Source organism: Sminthopsis crassicaudata, chromosome 6 (genome assembly GCF_048593235.1).
Source record: "Sminthopsis crassicaudata isolate SCR6 chromosome 6, ASM4859323v1, whole genome shotgun sequence".
NCBI lineage: Eukaryota > Metazoa > Chordata > Mammalia > Dasyuromorphia > Dasyuridae > Sminthopsis > Sminthopsis crassicaudata.
In genome coordinates this window covers 194,881,268-194,901,065 of record NC_133622.1, presented here as the reverse complement: position 1 = coordinate 194,901,065, position 19,798 = coordinate 194,881,268, and the positions used below count along the sequence as shown (strand labels likewise).

Genomic DNA, 19,798 nt, shown 5'->3' with positions numbered 1-19,798 from the left:
AAAACTCCCAGTTTGAGGATTTGCCCAGCTACTCCTTGTTTATTCATTGTTATAATCCAGTTCAACCCTAGCTAGTCAGGATGCCTGATGCTCAGGGAACCTTGTGATGTTTCACTTTGCCATTTGTAATGCTGTCTTAGTTAACATCTCTCTCCTCTAAAGGGAAAGCCAGGTAAATACAAATCAGCTACCATGTTCCCATCACCTCAGAACTACAGATGATTAAATACATATAGATCTAAAGATAATTCTGAGATCTCATCAGTGTGGATACAGATTATAAGACTTTAGTCCTCTTCATCTTATACTATTCTTGTCTCTGGAGAGGAGTGTTTGGAGTCTTTCCTGTGATTCAAGAATGTATGGATATAGTTCAGTTCTTCCAGTTTCAGTGTATCAGTTTGCTGATCGTAGATAAAGATGTCATATTAAAATTACGATGAAATTAACCTATAACTCACCTGTTCTCCACGCTCTATGTGCTCCCCCTCCTCCACTTGTTGCCATCACCTTCCTGATGGAAAGTAAAGGGGCCACACAGAATCAAGGCTTGTTTTTATTTTTACCCATTTCATGGACTGCTCTGGTCACTACTAGATTAATTACTTGACAAATCACCTTCTGGCGATTAGCCTCCCTGCACTGAGTAAGACAGAAACAAAGGAGGTAGAATTTTAAAGAGCTTGTGCCAACTCATGCAGCCTTTGAGAACCAATGGTAGCATAGACCTTTTTTTTTTTTTTTTTTTTTTTTTTTTTTTTTTTTTTTTTTTTAATTATAGCTTTTTATTGATAGAACATTTGCATGGGTAATTTTTACATTATCCCTTGCACTCACTTCTGTTCCAACTTTTCCCTCCACCTCCTCCCCTAGATGGCAGGTAGTCTTATACATGTTAAATATCTTAAAAGTGTATCTTAGATACCATATATGTGTGCAGATCCGTACAGTTCTCTTGTTGCACAAGAAAGATTGGCTTCAGAAGATAAAAATAACATGGGGAAAAAAACAAGTGCAAGTAATTCATTTCCCAGTGTTCCTTCTGTGGTTGTAGCTGATTCTGTCCATCATTGATCAACTGGAAGTGAGTTGATCTGTCTTTATGTTGAAGATATCCACTTCCATCAGAATACATCCTCGTACAGTATCATTGTTGAAGTGTATAGTGATCTCCTGGTTCTAGTGCAGAAATTTTTTTTTCTTCACAAATTTATTTATTTTTCAAATAATAACTTTTTACTTTTGAAAATAAATGTGAAAATAGTTTTCAACATTAATCCTTGAAAAACCTTGTATTTCAATTTTTTCTCCCTCTTTCCTCCCCCTCTCCCTGCCCTAGACAGCAAGCAATCCAATATATGTTAAACATACAATTGTTCCAAACATATTTACACATTTATCATGCTGCACAAAAAAATCACAATATGTCCTATAGAATAAGTTCTATATAAGTTAAACATGTGCAGTTCTTCTAGACATTTCCATATTCATCATGCTGTGCAAGAAAAATCAGATCAAAAGGGAAAAAAACAGGAGAGAGGAAAAACATCAAGTAAAGAAACAACAACAAAGGTGAAAATGTTATACTTTGATTCACATTTATTCCCCATAGTTCTCTCTCTCTCTCTCTCTCTCTCTCTCTCTCTGTCTCTCCCTGTCTCTCTCTCTCTCTCTCTCTCTCTCTGACTCTGTCTCTGTCTCTGTCTCTCTGTCTCTCTGTCTCTCTGTCTCTCTCCCTCTCTGTCTCTCTCTCTCTCTCTCTCTCTCCCTCTCCCTGTCTCTCTCTGTCTCTCTCTTTCGTTGCAGATGACACTTTTCATCACAAGTCTGTTGGAATTGTCTTGAATCACCTTATTGTAGAAAAGAGCCAAGTCTCTCAATTTGATCATCACACATAACACAATTTGTTACTGTGTACAACATTCTCTTAATTCTACTCATTTCATTAGCTCATTGTAAACATTAGCTCATGTAAATCTATATATTCTTTTTTGAAATCAACATGTCATCATTTCTTATAGAAATAATATTCCATTACATTCATATGCTACAACTTATTCAGCCACTTCCCAATTGCACATAGTGTAGAAATTTTTAACAGAAGTCGTCATTCAGCATAGTGCATATAAGAAATCACTTCTGTTAAGAAAGAAGGAAAAAAAGGACGGAGTGAGGGAGATAGGGAGAAAAAGTTTTATGGGCATCTTTTGTTTTTATGTTATAAAAACAATATATCATAAAAAATGTTTTTTTATATCATAAAACTTTCTCCCAGTATCACTCCCTTTCTCCCTTCAAGAGAGCCATCCTATATGACAATAAGTTTTTTTGTTTTGCTTTTTAAATAAAGAGAAAGAAGATGAAAAGAATCAATAAAAATATTTAAGAATTTTCTAGATAATAGGGTGGAGCTTCTAATTCTAAGAATGTGAGGATAAAGGGAATTATGTAGATTTCTAGAGATGAGTAATATGCTTAGGATTTCACCATAATGAGAAGGGAGAAATCATCAGCTTTTACCATCATGTGGTCACATAGAAAGATTAAGGATCCTGTATAGACTGCTAAGGAAGTCTGCCCTTCTCAGATAGTCTAAACTTTCTTTTGCTTTGACTTTCAGTGAAAGAGTAAAATTTCATATTTTCATTACTTACTAGATACATTTAGTACTAAATCTTCATTGATACATGAAATGAACTAAATTAACTAATTTTTAGAAATTAGTATATAATTTTTTTCCCCCTTAATTTTTCTGCCTCTTTTTCCTGGGTGAATAATGATTGATTTTGTTAAATATTAACTCCTGCAATGTTTTATTCCTAAAGGCAATACTTCTTTTTCATAATAGCTTTTTGTTTTTCCAAACATGCAAAAATAGTTTTCAACATTCACCTTTGCTAAATCTTATGTTCCAGTGTTTTTTTCCTCTTCCCACCCCACAAGACAGCAAATAATCCATTATAGGATTAGACATGCAGTTCTTCTAAACTTATTTCCATATTTGGGTAATTTTTTTTTTTTTACAGGAAAGGTTTTATTTTATTTTATTTTTTTCTGAGGCTGGGGTTAAGTGACTTGCCTCCAGGGTCACTCATATTTGAACTCTATTTGAACATATTTGAACTTTATTTTATTTTTTAAACAACAGTAATAAAAATTATCTAACATCTTTTAAGACAAAAAAATATAATTTCCTCTTAAATGTTAACAATCATGTTAGATGTAATAGTTGACAGTATAGAAAAGAATTGTAGGATCATATATCTGTGTCTAGTATGTGTAAGCATGTCCACATTTTCAGTCTTAGCACACATGTGCTGTTTAGGACACTTTTTATCTGATTTTAAGTAACTGGGGCCTGGTAAAACTGTAGTTTTAAGGATGTCCATGTTCTTTTAGAATCCACTGGCCTAGTTATTTGCCTTTGACTTTGTATGCATTCTATACTCTGCTTAGTATTTTTTCTAGACTTTTTAAGTGTTTTGATATCACTTTGACTTACACTGCATAGACTTGAGTAATGAATAAGGCATTTTGGATTTCATCAGTAAAGTATTTACCTTTGTATTAAAAGGTGAAACAAAAGCCGATGACAATTCCAACAAAGAAACATCAGAAGAAAAACAAGAAGAGGATAATGACTATCACAGAAGTGATGAACAGGTAGGTTATCTTTTCATCAATATTAATGTCTTAAAATGCTTTGGTGCTGGTATTTCTGTTTCTGGCCATGTAACTTTTACCACATTTTAAAAGTTCACAAGCACATTGGAAGCCTGTGGCTTTATCCTGATAGGTTTCATTCTTAACACATGACAAAGTCATCTGCACATTGAATTCACAAAAACATTCTATTACTAGACTCAGGTAGATTTTAAATTGAATTAGGTGCTCAGGGAATATCCTAAATTTTTTCAGATTTCTCTAATATAATGTCAAATTTAGGTATTCTCATGGTGCTTTTACTATAGTAAACGAAAAAGTAGATACAGATCCCTATATCATTGTCCATTATACAATCACGTTAGATTGCTGTGTTAGGTCAGAAGACGATTGTGTCTGGGATTAGAGAAAACTTCCTGGAATAGGTAACATCTGAGTTGTGACCTTAAAATAATGAGTAAGAATACAACTGGTGACAAGAGACAAGAGAGAGCATTCTAGCTGTGCATAATAGGGAGAGCAAAAGTGCAGGAGTTCAGTCATATTTTTAACCTTGTTTATCTTATGGACCTCTTTTGTCAGGCTATCAAAATCTATAAACTCCTTGCTCAGAGCAATGTTTTTAAGTGAATGAAATAAAATGCATAAGATAATGAGAAATCAGTGTATTGAAATGCCACTTTTGAATTTAAAAATTCTCTCTCTGTGAGTAGCTCTGGTCCAGGGTAATAGGAACTAAATCTAGAAAGATGAGTTATATAGGACATAGAGTCTGGGGGAAAGGGTTTCAACTTACTTGACAGATTGTGGGGAATTGCTGAAGTTTTTTGAACAAAGGACTAACTTAATTACACATTTTTAAAAGCAGGATTACTCTTACATCAGTTTAAAAGTTTGGAGTGGGAAGAGGCCTTGCACATAATGAACACTTAATAAATGCTCTTATTGGAGACAGGAAACCATGTTGGAAAGTTGTTAACATTGTCTGGGTAGGTAGTAAATGAGAATCTGTACCTGTACCAGGGCAGCTGGAGTGGGAATAGAGAATGACTCCTTTAAGGCAAGGCATGCAGGATATGTACTAGAACTAGCTTGTTAAACTTACTTTTGGGTATAGAGACCAAGAGCCAATTGTTAAATTTTTAATGTAATTATATTTTGGAAATTGACAATTGCTACAAATCAGGATTTGATTTAATATTTTGTTGATTGTCTAGACTGAAGAATGTGACCCCCCAAAACCGTTAAATATATTGATTAAACTTAAAGATTTATATGTGGGTTTTGGTTTTGGTAATGTTGGGGGTTTGTTTGTTTTTGAGAGCTGATTATTAAACATTTACCAGCAAAGCCACGAGGATATGTTATAAAAGTTGAATGAACGGCCCCTTTGATGGGAGTTGAGAAAGGAATGGATGGAATATGAGAAGGGAATCCTAAAAGATAATACAGAATCAGAATTACAAATATAGGAAACTGGATGGTACTTATGTAGACAGAAATCAAGGAGGAATAGGTTTAAAGAGAGAAAATAAATTCAGTTTGGTACATGTTGAATTCCAGGAACCCTAGAGTATATTAAGATTTCCCAGAGATACTTTGGGATGAAAATCTAATTTCTGAAGACAATGGGTCATAATGAGTTAATAGAGAGAGGTCATAGTTTAAAAAAGATTGCCAAGGGAGGCAACAAGAAGAGGACTGAAGACAAACCCTTGAAGAACACTTAAGTACTTAAAGGAGCCATGAAGAATAGGAAAAATGGATAATGGAGACAAAGAGGAGAGATTGAAAGGTCAAGAGAGTGTAGCATCTCTAAACCTGAGGAAGAAGCAGGCTCCCCAAGCACTGACTGACTACTCAGCAGTGTAATAACCATGGAAACAGCCGCAAGGTCTGAGACGGATTGGGTGCAGAAGCCCTCTCATTAGGGTTGTGGAAATGAGGGCAGGGGTTGGAAAGAGAGTGGAGGAAGGAAGGAAAGGAATTAGACTTGGGTATGTTTTTCAAGACATTACCGGCAGTAAAGGAAAAGGGTAGATATAAGACAGCAGCCAGTTCAGTAGGAGGGTCCAGAAAGACTTGGCTAGGTTTGGAGGTACCTGACATGTTCTTGCAGTCAGAAGTGGAGGAAGTATCCCCAAGAGAGGAGAGTAAAGGAGAGAGTGCTGGAGCTAGGTCTTAGAGAGCAGAAGGAAAGGGACTCATGGTAGAGCTGGAAGGAATGAGTCTCAGGAGGAATAGCTCACTTTTGTGAAAGGTGGACTAAGGAAGCTAGGAACCAGTGTTGATCCATTGTGATGTTGGATATAATTGTGACCCCTTTACTGAGAAAAGCCTAGGTTCTAGAGATACTGACTTGGTGATGTTGGGTGAAGCCATTTAACCCCTTCTGCCTCAGGCTTCTTATTTGTAAAGTGGGGATCATGTAGCACCTACCTCACAGGGCTGTTGTGAGGGTCCAATGAGATAATGTGTGTAATGCTTTGCAAACTTTAGAATACGCTAGAAATTTGAGTTATTTCTACCGTCTAGAATATTGTTTCTCAAATTGTTCTGTGGTCCCTATTATTTTGCACAGTATGAATAAGGATTTTATGAGAAAATTTGATAGTAGTAATACTCCTCAAATCAAATATGAAGTACTCACTTGGTAAATTTTTTTTGGTTATAGAATTTACTAATTTTTTACATATCCTGGAGGTATTTCTTACTAAATTTACCCCCTGTATTTGTGGGCTCCTTCAATATATTTCATTTGGAGCCCTAAAATGCTCAGTAGCCAAATAAATTGATTGCTGCTGTGGAAAATAGAGAAATCATGTAATTATGAACATAATCAGAGTGTACAGAAATCCATATATTTCCAGATATGCTGATGATACCACAAGCATTCAGAAAATAATGGTTTCTTTTGTGACATAATCATAGCTCTTTGTATTAATGATCAATTTAAAGAAAGCTAAAGCCATATCAGTCTTCATTAAGAAAAACAAAGTCTTTAAAAATATTTAAAAGTACTTTATTTTCAGAACCAAAAGGACTCATTTTTTTTACCTGGTCATAACATTATCTAGGAATATACAAAAAAATAAAGTCAAAATCTAGTAAAGATTGTGGTTTTGGGAAAGTTGTAAAGCAAAATATTACTCCAAATTACTCCAAATCTGAGTCTCTAAAAAGCATGATATCCAATTCACAATGGTTATGAGTCTTAGAAAGACAGGTACATCTTCTTGAATGCCTTCATCATCTTCTTTGAGTTTTATTTAATACTTTGATCTATTCTACATGCTGGGGATCTTCTTGCATTGTGTGTATTTCAGTAGGGCATTTGAGCTGTCTCTACATCAGTTATTCTTGTTCTTACTGTGTAACCAATCTATCTGGTGACTTCTTTTTCTCTGCTTCCCTTACATAAGTTAAGAATGTGTTGAAGCCATGTAATGTACTTCATTGCACTTTGGGTGTCCTTCAACTTCCGTTCTTTGAAGACTGTGTTAATCCATACAGCCTCACTGTGGTGAACCAGATGGACTTTTGGTCACTTTCCTTTTGTGACAGTGTACTATGGTTGTGGAATGTTATTTATACTATTAAACATGATCAATGTGAGCAGTTTTGTTTTATTGCAAAGGAAGGCTCTCTGATGATGGGAGAGAGGAAGTGGGTAGATTGAAAAATGAATCTGGCATAAAAAAGCCTTCTATAAATTTAAAAAAAAAATGGACTTTTGGTTTGGAGAGAAGCTTTTGGTCATTACAAGTGCTATGCATGTTCCTCCTATTATTCAGTTCCTGGACTCACCATTCACTCGATGGGCCAACCACAGATAAGATTTCATCTATCCTCAGTGCACATTAGGCCAAGTTCTCTTGTTAAGAGGCTGTGCAATATTTCTGGGCTTGCCCTCGGTATTGTGTCTGCCTTAACTTATACTCTACCTGCTGGTGTGGTCTGACCGTGCTTCAGCCCACCTGCTGCCTCTCCTCTGGGACCTTCAGTTGCCTGTGTGTGCTTCCAGTGCATTAGACACTCCTTTTAGCTTGCTCTGTCCAGATTGTACCAGGTCCTATCGTGAGAATTTGAAAAAGAATTTCTAAGCTTAATAGAAGCATCAGGATGTTTTTTCAGATAGGAACATCTGTAATACCTGAATCATTCATAGGAAATTCTGATTTCCTTTGTACTCTGGACACTACATTATGGTGGTGACTAAAAAAATCACCTTTGAACATGTTTCTCCATTTTATACTATACTTGATACTAATGACCCAAGTCATTGAATGAAGTTATTATTTCTTGCTAAAAATTTCAAGGAATATTTTCTAATTTGGGGCATCTTTTTACTTTAAACCAGTACTTGATTCAGTCATTTTTTTTTTTTTTTAAGTCAATGAATAACACAATGGGATTTTGTATTCTTTATCATATTCAGTTAAGGATGAGGCTATAAGATGCTCCACTGTAGAATATAGTTAGCAAAAGCTTGCCTGTTTGCCTCATTTTTTATCAAGTTCGTCTCAATATTTGTAAGTTATTTTTCATAAAAATTTTATACAAATGGAACAGAAGGCACACACAGATCAAATCACCCTTTTTACGTAACAATAAGATAATAAATTTTTGTCAAGTTTTTGTTCTCTCCTTTTTTGAGGTACCTTGAAATTGGTATCCTAACACCCTCCCAAGCATTAAGCTTTTTGGGTATGCTTTGATGATCCAGCTATTCTTCTTTTATTTTCTTGATTAATAATAGTGCATGAAAAGTTATGCTTTCTAAATATTGTGGCTTTACTGTCACTATGTAGTGAAAATGATATGTTTATAAAAAAGCTCTATAGCTATTTTGCATTTTTAATAAATCTACATTTTTAGCTTTTTAGTTTTATCAATACATGGTCAAGATGATTATATTTAGTTGGGTTTCTCACCAAACTTTTTGTCTAAAGCTGTTTGCCTCTCCACTGATAATTGCTATTTTATGAGTCAATGCTGCTTATAAGCTTAAGCCATCCTCCTACAATGTATAATTTAGTCTATTCCAGAAATGAGCATCACCCTTAGTGACTTTATCTTTGCAAGAAGAATAGGGTGATTTTTAGGATTTTTGTTTGTTTTATCAATTTGTTGACTTTTTTTTTTTTTTTTTTTATAAAGGAAATGGTAAATGTCTAGGTCAATGTATGTTGTTTATCCAGTCCCCATTTTGAGGCATCAGTAATTTGTTTAAATGAATTATGCATTGCCTCAGTTTTGCCATATCTTCATCCCCTGTTCATCCTTTAAAAATTTTTTTGATACTAATTTTGTTGTGATTGAATTGGTAGCCTGACTCTATACAGACAAATAACTTAGAAATAATTCACATAAGGAACTAACATTAAAATATCTTTTCAAGTGTTATGATTAGCATGGCAATATCAATGAAATACTAAAAACAAGACCACTAGTCTGTTAGTGATGCTTTTTCCATTACACTTTACTGAGTAGAAAACAGATTGATATAAACAAGTGTGAATGATGATGTGGCATATCTGAACTTTTAGGAAAGTCTACAGTTGATAGACCAGTGTATCAGAAATGGACTTATTCTTTGTAAAAAGAAAAATATAGATTCAGCAGCCCATGGTACAGAAGTAGGAAAACCACAAAAACAGGTTTGATACTATTTATAGCTTTAAACACTGTTTAAGGGCATTCATAGACAAGTGGTGTAGGGAAAATTACCTCCTAGTGTTCTTCACCCAATCTTCTTTGTGAATTAACAGCAGCATACATAATACATACCATATATTTTGAAGTGTAAATCTACACTGTATAGAGTTTAAACTGAATTTTTGTGCCTGGTCACAGCACTTATGCTTGTAGATCCCCCCCTTCCCTCCATTCCTGTTTTCACTCATGACTGAAAGCATATATTTTTTGGAAAGAGAGCTAAGAACAGTCAATTAATTTAATTTATGATGCCGGAAGGATAACCCAGAGGGAGTTGGAAAGGATACTTAGAGGTCATTTACAAGATGACCAATTTAGAGATTCTCATTTGACAAATAAGGAAATGAATTCACAAGGAGTCAGTAGAATCCAAAGCCACTGAAAAGATCATCCTGTGTCAGCTTTTTTGTTTCTCTCTCTCTGTATTTGTGTGCGTTGGTGAAACATAACTAAACCAGGGCTGCTTCACTCAACCTGTCTCGCAAACAACAATCAGATCAAATTCCAAGTTATTTCTATCCAGTAATAGCCAGAAGATTGAAGGTCTCTTAAGGTTTCAGAAATGAATTCCTAAAGCCCTGAGCTCATTCTTTTTAATGTGTTTACTAAACATCATTATGGGAGATGTATTTTTTTTAAATTTCTTAGAATTGCTTAAATTTTTAAAAATATGATGCCAAAATGGTAGGGGGAAAACTCATTTGCATTTTGAAATCACTTCCTGAAGAGCTCATCAGTTTGTGAAAGCACTGTTATTGCCTCTTTCAGCGTGAGTCTGTAGAGCAATGTGACAGATGTCAAAGTAGCTCAGTACACACATTCATAGTCACCTATCTCATAGTGCTAGAATGCATTTACCCATAATTATGGAAGGACCATGAGGCAGAGGAAGTAGTACAGTAGGAAGAGCACCAGATTCAGACTTAGAGGTTCAGGTTTCAAGCCCCCCAGCTCAACCATTTATTACTTTATAGATTATTTCCTTTATTTGTAAACCCAGAGAGTCAGCCTTTGGGTTCCTTTCAGTTCTAAGCCTGTGATGCTGGAATCCTCTCCCATGCAGTAGCACTTAGAGAAGCTGATAGGAAGCCTCTAGATGTACAAGTGAATAAACCTTGTCAGATTCCATTAAAAGTTAAGACACAAAGATGGCGAATGACTCCTCCATCCCTGCCCTGAGTTCTGCGGCTAGTATTGTGCAGACTGAGTGAGCCTCCATTTTGGAAAATTACATATATATTCCTCACAAAATGGATTTATTTCTATATGAGGGGAAAGTAATTATACACACAGTGTATAAGTGTTTTGCGTTTTGTCCCATTTAAGTAATGTTTAGCAACCATTTAATATTGCCATGGTATGTCCTTCTCTAACTCTTTTATACATTTTATTTTCCTATATTCCATCCCATTCTAATAGAAGAAATTGTTAGAATAAGAAATAATTGTACCTCCTTCTCATAGTGCCTCTTTACTGATGCTCCTTAAAATTTTATCCTGCCACTTATTACACATAAAGATTAGATTCTGACCTCCTACCCATGAAACCCCATCAAGTGTTAATTTACCCATATTATCTCATGTCATTCAGCTTAATGTAGGTTCATTAATTTGTTTATTCAGCACTCATTAGGGCACTACTTTTTCAAGATACCAGAGAAATAAAATGCACTTGTTTTTTTCTGTCATTCTAAAGATCTTTCCTTAGCTTTATGAAGTGAAAGGTGAGAGGGGGGAAGGGAGAGAGAACCAAATTAGCATGTCCTTTTATATTTTAGCTCTTGAAGCCACCCTCCTCTCACCTGTTGATTGGTTTCCTCTTGTTGCATTTTGTCCAGAACATTATTTCTTTTAGCCCATCCCAATTGATTAATTCTGATTCCAGAATTATGTTCATTTTTTTCCCCCTTGGTTACTTATTAGCTATCATTGTTCTAAATGAGTATGGAGAAAGAATGTGAATATAATTTAACTTAGTACTGTTATTTTAGAGGAAATTAGATTAACCATCTGAGGAATCACAATTATTTTTGCTAGTGAAGGCACACATTGAAACATATAAAAATTTTTTTGTAGTTAATCTACCTAGTATAATTATATGGGACTCACTCAGAATTTCCATTCCTTGGCCAACACACACATACTAGATAGATAATGCTGTATATTCTGTTGTTATTTTCATGTTTCAGTCTCTTTACTAAATTCAAAGTACAAACTTGGAACAGGAAGCAGGTTTAACTTGTATTTTCCCATGGCTATTTATTCCCTTGTGGTTCCTTTGGTGTAGTGATTGTGACCCAGGGAGGAATTGTGAAGGGAGGAAATGGTGAAACACGAGTAAATAGGAAAGTGTTGGATTTTGTTTTTCTGGTTGACAGTCAAATCTCGAGTGCACTAACTGAATAGACATAAAATCATCACAGATGGAGTTACTTTGCTTCAGTAATAAGGTAAAGGACAGTTGTAGTGTTCATGGATATCAGAGTTCTTTGGTGTAATTTCATTTATAGATAGCTCAGAAAAGCATTTCCAGGGAGAGCCCAGTGGAATTCCTTTTAATGAGCTCTGCCAACATGTGTGCACTTTCTCTTGAAGGTAAGCATCTGCCTGGAATGCAATAGCAGCAAATTACGTGGATTGAAACGAAAATGGATCCGCTGCTCAGCACAGGCAACAGTCTTGCATCTAAAGAAGTTCATTGCCAAAAAACTTAATCTTTCATCTTTCAATGAGGTAAAATGGGAAATTAAGTAAATGACAACACTTGTAAATGCAGATACTTTTTAGAAACAGCTTTTTCTTATTTTGTTACAAGTTTCAACTACAAATTTTTAAGTAAATAGCTTTGCATACATCTTGCCATTATAACAGGGAATATACACTGGCATTATAACCGCTCCCAACATTGCAGTTATTGGTATGGGACTGGCCTCAGTAGATGTGCAAGTACTTTTTAGCAAGAAGCATCTCGAAATAAGGCAGTAGAAGTAAATACTAATTGTCTAAGAACTTAATGTTTATAAAAAAGCTTTATTTTAAATCCACTGAACGAGGACTTGAATATATTTTATAGTTAAATGTTATACAGTAAACTATTCCTTCCCTCCATTTTTTTTTTTTTTTAAATTTTAAGACATAATAACAACTTATTCTGAACAAGAGCTAATTGAGACAAAAAGGATAGAGCAGTTAGAAAGGATGAAAAGATATTTTAGTGGTTTGGGAAGGTGTTTAATATAGATCCTTGCAAAGTTCAGCAAAACTGAATTGGGCTTGAAACCCACCAACCCCCTTCCTCAGTGAACTGTACAGTGAATAACAAAAGTATACTAAATACTTGTCATAAAGCATTGAAGTTCCAATGGTGATAGGTTTGGGAACCATGTACGTATGTAATAAGTGATTGAAGATTATCTTGGGTATTTAGCCCAGGAAAAAATCAGACTGAAAGTAGAAGTGTTGAGGGGAGGTATAATCACTAATGTAAAACATTGGGAAAACTGCTATGTGGAAGGATTAGATTTATCATGGGAGGGTCAAAGTAAGACCAAATGAGTGAAAATTACGGAGAGTCCTATTCTATTTAGTTCACTCTTCAGAAGATCTTTCTAATAACTACAGCTAGCTAATAATGGAGTGAGCTTCCTGAACAATTAGTAAATTCACTATCACTGGAAGAGTATAAGCAAAAGCTACATTGGTGAGAGATGCAAGTTGGACTACTAAGCTTATTAAGCTAGAATTGAAATCATTTAGAAGATAATTAATTGTGAGGCTTTCTGCTCAATATTACAGTGGGTAACTGAGATGTTGAGATTTTTCTACCCAAAATTTCAGAGATAAATGACATTCCCTTTAGCTCATCATTAAATAAATCTATACTTTAAAAAATACACACACACACACACACACACACACACACAGTAAAAAATTTCTTTCCTGAAACTATGTGCATAATCAGGTAGCACAACAAACTGGTTTGTGTGTGTGTTTTGTTTTTTGTTTTTGAAATATTTGAGGATATTCTTAAAGCACCCTTGCAATCAAGTACCCCAAATTTCTCGGGTTGCTATTTCCTTACATAGGTAAAACATTGAATAATTTTTTTTTCTTTAATATATTTACTTACCTACCTCACAGGGTTGTTGTGAGGAAAGCATTTTGCAGGCCTTAAAAGTGTTATATAAATGTGAGTTAATTATGTTATTATTAACATAGAATGTTACAGCATAGTGTAGTGAAAAGAATATTTATTGCACATTAGAAAACCTGGATTCTAGTCCTGGTTCTACCAGTAACTTGTACTAATGTGACTTTGGAAAAATGAGTTCCTTTATCAATGTCTGTTTTTTCATTTACAAGATGATGTATTTGAATTAGATATGAATTCTAATATCCCTTTCAACTTATCTATGACTATGGCTCTGTGATTTTACTTAAGTTATTTACAAGTCTTCCAAAAGTTTATTTGCTTTATATACAACGCCTTGTTTATATACAGAGGCCTTGTTTCTTAGAGGAAATCAAAAGTATCCTGAGTTGATGAAAAGGAAGCAGGGACTAAAGAAAATTTTTCAGGGAGAATGATGAGCTTAAAGAGGCCCTGGGGTGCCATCCTGGAATATGGTGCCCTCCCAGAAAGCATATCCTGTAAGAGAATCTGCTATTAATAATGTCGAATATCTTCCAAATACAGAAGAAGGGGCTTAGCAAAAAGAGAGTATGGGGGGAAATGGAAAACAGAGTCTTTGTTGTGTGATATTTGGGTTTACTAACAACAATTTAAATATATTCTTTGGATTTTTCTGCTTTCCTTTCCCCTGTAAGTAATACAAAGAGACATTTTACATGTAGCTCAGTTTTCCCTTACATCTATAAAATAGCTGCATATGGTGATTAGAGGGGGAGATTTAAGTAAAATTCTTACAAGTTTTTATCATTGCCATAAATATTATTAGGTCACTAATAACCTCTCTTAAGTAGATACCCTCCTCACCATATAGGAATGACTTCCTTTTCTCTGGGTTGTCTCATGAACTGCATCAAGAGCCAGCCTGTCAGAATCACCAGAGGTTCTGCTTCAGATCCAGACTTCCTCTGTGACTCTGGAGAGCCCTGCCCCTCTCAAGCACCTCCCCTCCAACCCCCACCCATCTCTGGGAATAACAGATAAAGCCACTTGCAGCACTTTCTGCCCTTAAGTCACAGGTTTAGACTGGCTGTAGAAAAGCGTGCGGCCAAATTGTCCAAGCCTGTCTCTGGGCATCAGGACAGAGGCTATACTTGCTTTGCTTTACCCTTTAAAAAGAAGGTTGTAATCACCTGATATTGGAGACATGAAATCATGATGTCTCACAAATTATGTGATGGAGAAGCCTCAGCATCTCAGTGTTTTGAAGACTGTTCTTTAGAGTCCACTAACACAGAGTTTTTGTCATTGATAGTTTTAGTCTAACTTATTTATAATAGGTAGTAATGTGTGTTCGTTGACTGGTGTGTTTTGTCATTTACTCTACCCTAAATTAAAGTATTTCTTCCTCTTCTATTAGCTGGATATATTATGCAATGAAGAAATTCTTGGCAAGGACCACACACTCAAGTTTGTAGTTGTTACTAGATGGAGATTTAAGGTATGGCCCGGTTGTTTTGTAACAAGGTGTTTTAATAGTTTCTTCTATGAATAATAGTCATGTGTGTTTATGTAGCCCTTTCCTCTCAGGGGTTAAGATTGTCTGCAAGTATTAGAATGATGATTTGAATATACATAAAGGATCACTTTAAAATAGAAATTTCACAGCAGCCTTTTAGGTGGTTTTCAAAAAACATTATCCATACTTTCCTTGAGCCCCCAAATTAGTGCTGTTAGATTTGGGGACTTGAAAGAGAATTAGTCAAGGGGCTAATTATAAGGCTAAATTGGTAACAGATCTTATGTCTAGCCCTTTCTCATTCTTTTCATCCTGGTTGGCTGAGTAAACATTAGGAATATGCTTAGAAAGGACAGATAGAGTTGGGATAGAGCTTGGGATTCCCACCGTGAAGGAATGAGGTTTTTTGCAACATGGTACCTCATTATTTTTGAGGACAGAATTCTCCAGTGAGGGAACTGAAGGGTTCAGATAATTTCTATTTTTGGAGTATTACAAGTTGTAGCTGGCAAGAGTTGGTTACCCCAGGAGAAAAGTACTTTTAGGGTGTGTTATCCCATGGATCATCAAAGGTTAGTCAGGGTTAGCTCTGTTTATTGCAGAGATTTAGAGCTTAAGAAAAGGGTCCCTGTGTGCTGTAGTCCAGAAGTATTCTGGGGGTAATTATCGCCATTGTGGCAAGGTGTACAAAGAACTACTCTGAGGGACAGTTAGGAATAGCTGCTGGGCACATCAGTGGTCAAAAAATTACATCTACTTCCACTGGACCAATTTGTTTTCAGGAATCTTAGACCCAGAGCAAAACACTTATCAGTAGAGATTCCTGATTGAGTAGCCAAGCTCCTCTGCCTCCGACTACCTCTGTAGGAGCTATGAACATTTGAGAGGCACAAGTAGGACCCTTTCCTTTTTCTCCATCCATTCCTTCCCTTTTACATGAGAATCCCACACACCCTTCCAAGACTCAACTGGGGACAAGTTTGCACCTCGTTGACTCACAGCCCAGTTGTCTTTAGAAGCTTCTCCTGGCAGATGAAGTACAAAGAGGAGCACAGAGATGTGCCCTGCCTTCCCACACAGAGCCCCTCACTTTTCTACTTCCACCTCACACAGACAGCCATTGTCACTGCTTCCCAAAATCAATTATACCACTATCATCGCCTTAAGGAGTTAGGGGGAAAGTATAGGAAGCTGTCAGGTGTAGCTTGGGTCACCCTAAAAATACCGGAGCAAGAGGGTAGAGGCAAGAAGGAGCTCCTGAGTCTAGTGGTGTCTTGAAGTCTGGCTTCCCTCCTGAGCCTGGGAAGAGGGCAGTATGGGCTCTACCACTCAGGGACTCAAGGACAGTCAGCGGGGTCTGCAATAGCTGGTGGATGGACCAGGGTTCAGATTCTGGCTTTGCCATTTACTCCTCTGTGACCTTGGGCAAGTAATTAAACCGTCAGCCTCAGTTTCTTTATTTGTAAACTGAGTGATAGACAAGAAGATATGGTTCCTTCCCATTCTCAGCTTGGGATCTCCCCAGTCCACAAGGAATGTGTGGTGAAGGGACAGCTTTATTGGGCTTCACAACTGCAGGGAATCAAGAATGCATATGTCTGCATAGGCCCAGATTTAATCCTTTATAGCCAAAGCATTTTTAAGCAGAACCCTTTATTCTGTTCTTTCATTATATAGCAAATAACTACTTTTATTTTGTGTTTTTGTTCTGTTCTCTTTCTCCATTAATAACCTAGCTATTTGGGGGGGTTTGTTTTTACAGAAAGCACCTCTCCTGCTACATTACAGACCCAAAATGGACTTGCTGTAAGAGACCTTTAGTGTCCTTTGGGACAGAGTTTTTTGCAGAGACTATCACCAAGCACCTTCTCAGTGCATCACTTAACTCACATCACATGACCCAGTAGAATTGTTCTGGAGGACCAGTGATCTCACAGCACACCATACTTCAGAATCTTTCTTCTGGGTGACGTGGGAACCCGATTTCTGAAAGAGAATATTTATACCTTTTGTACGAAAAAAGAATTCACAACTCAACAAGACACTACCAGCACTAAGTTTACAGATTATGAAAACACTTCACAGTTTTATGTAGCTGAATAGCATTCGTCTCTTTGCTGCGATTTCACAAGACAGATTAATAAATGTAATAGTGATATAAATGTCACTTTCCTGACACCAAATTACTTTTGCTTGCTTTCCATGTCTTGAAAAGTGGAATTAATTTCAGTATATTTTATGAATTTGATTTCATTGTTTGCCTCAATATTTTGGCTTTCATCCAGTCCTTCCAAAGCCACTGCAAATCCCTTTTGGTGGTGATTGACTATATTTATGTTGCCTTTAACTTCCTGAAGACTTAGATTTTTATTAAAATTTTATTTAATAGCATATCAATAGGGAATTCCATTTTATAATTTAATCATGGCATTAAAGTTTCCATATTAAATAAAAGGAAGATAATAGTTCCCCCAATTTGCCTCTATATTTTGCTATATAGCATAAAATATCATCAGATCACTTAACAAAAATACTCACAAGTGCTTAATATGTTACTTGAACTTATTTTAAGGTAGACGTGTCATACAGAGTTAGAGCTTGCAGAAATCTATTCTTATTTGGGAGGTAACTTTTGTTTTAAAAATGTATCACTAGTCATGAAGACAGTGCAATAGAAATTTTTTTGTTCTTAGAGCTGAGTGTTATATATTGCTTTTAGTAGTTTTAACAGTGGCTTACAGAAAAATTCTAATTTTTATTTAATCATTTCTATGGAAAAAAATTATGTAATATGTTGATATCATTATTGTCCACTTGTCCTTCCCCACCTTTATTTCACATATGCTTTAGCAATCCAGAGACATGATGCATTCTTTTTGTTATTTAGGGGCCTGATTTAATTGATAGTGTTTGAGTAGTGACTACGAAGTTGAGGAGTTAAAGCTTCATTGAGATCTTAGCTTAAGTTAGTAACTATCAGGCTGGAAGAAAGCAAAAACAAAAACAAAAACAAAAACCTCCTGAAGGCTGTACCCAGCTACACAAAGAGGAAGTAGAGAAATGAGGCAATTTCTGTCCATTTTAGGCCAGACGAGGCCAACATTTTAATCTGATTTGCCCCACATGATTGCCTTGGTTCTTTGCTTTGTCTTGTATGCATGTGTGCCCAGCCTATATTCTCTAAGGTAAATGTTAAATCTAGAATGATTTCTGCAAGCTACACATTATAACTGCTGACTGGTATAGAAAGAGATGAACAAGGACTCAGAATGAATCCTAATCATTCTTGACCGATAGAAGTTGCTTTTTTACTTGTTAAGCTGAAAATGCCAGTCAGCATGTGGTTTTGTTAAACCCTTTCTTCTCCAAAACGTGGGTATCTTTGGCTTTATACAGAACAGTATCTCCTATTTGCCAACATACAAACATTGTTCATTAAGACAGTAATTGCGAGTATGATTAAGTAAGAATGAAAATGGAGCCATTTACTGAAGTAATCTATGCCGAAGTTACCAAGTGAGCCCCCCAGATGCAGTTTTGGACACATCCTTCTGCCCTTGCTCCCCATTTCTGTTGTATTATGAACTGGAGAAATCCAATTTTAAAACAACCATTAATGCCATCAGCTGCAAAGAACCTGGAGAGCTCGTCCAGTTCACCCTTCTAACTCAGTGGTAGCAGACCGAGGCTGAATCCAAGCAGAGCCTGTTTTCCTAGGATGTTTGGTCTAGCAGGTGTCTTTGGCAGTGCTGGCACTTAGGAAACTGTAGCTCCCTCACCATTTGTTTCTTTGCTAGCTGAGTTCATGATTTCATTATTGAAGGTAATATAATTGGACGCCTTCATATGCCTTTTTTTTCCTTCCCATTTCACATTTTATATGCATGAAATGGAAGGAATTAATAGTTAATGCAACTTCATTCTTAGCTACAAAAACAGCTAATTAAATTAATTCAATCCATTTGACCATAAATAAGGCAATTAAAAACCTAAACACAAAAGTATTAATTCAGACTATTTAAAACCAACTTCTTTATATAAACTAGTTAAGTTCATTTCTAGTACAGTTTGAATTGTTGACTTGCCCAAGTTCATAGCCTGATGACCCATCTAAATCAGATTTACCATGTGAGGGTTTAATGATTAGATATGTGTATATATAATAAATGTTACCTGTCTACCTCAAAATACATCATTTGCTGAAGCATCCTACAAGACGAGAAATTACTGCAATGCAATTTTAAGCAAAACATTTAAAACTTGGGTAGTTTCCTGTGTGATGAAACTGAGAAAGGATTAAACAGTATCAACATGCAAATTCAGATTAAAAATAATTCACAGTCAGTTGTAACTTGGCCTCATAACAATCTGCATTATACATACATATTTGTAAGTTTGTAACTATCTTTAAAATCACTTGAATTTGCTATGGTGCTATGTCAATGTTTAAATATAGGTAATCTATGTATAGATATGTAGGTAATATATGGAAGCCAGTATTAACATCTCTTAACTGGTTATTGATTATTAATTATTGTGTTTAACTCTGCTTTTGTAAGTGTGTTAACCCGATAAAACCTCAGTGGCAAAAGTACCTATTTTTCTAAAATTGCATCATGTCAAAATCTCTTCGCAACAGGACTATTTTCCCTGGGGAGTTTTCTGCTCCATTTGGCTTAGCTTATTTTACCTTTCTATAGCGAGAGGAGCTGTGCCTAAGTAAATGTCACCGGCAGAGGGAAGTCTCAAAGTCAAATTCTACTTCCCTTC

The 19,798-nt window shown here is 35.7% G+C and overlaps 1 protein-coding gene across 10 annotated transcripts in view; it reads left to right on the top strand.

Moving 5' to 3' along the window:
• The window catches only part of PCGF3 (polycomb group ring finger 3), a 95,622-nt gene that overhangs the window by 64,757 nt on the left and 11,067 nt on the right, over positions 1 to 19,798 (top strand). For 8 of the 10 annotated variants that reach the window (XM_074274454.1, XM_074274455.1, XM_074274453.1 and 5 more), the window contains 4 exons: positions 3,575 to 3,663; positions 11,976 to 12,113; positions 14,930 to 15,010; positions 16,791 to 17,208. In XM_074274454.1, coding sequence (XP_074130555.1) covers positions 3,575 to 3,663; positions 11,976 to 12,113; positions 14,930 to 15,010; positions 16,791 to 16,838 — 356 coding nt within the window. In that variant the 3' untranslated portion in view covers positions 16,839 to 17,208. Of the gene's footprint in view, positions 1 to 3,574; positions 3,664 to 11,975; positions 12,114 to 14,929; positions 15,011 to 16,790; positions 17,209 to 19,798 lie in introns of those variants that run through there. The other 2 variants (XM_074274461.1, XM_074274459.1) reach the window with 2 other exon arrangements.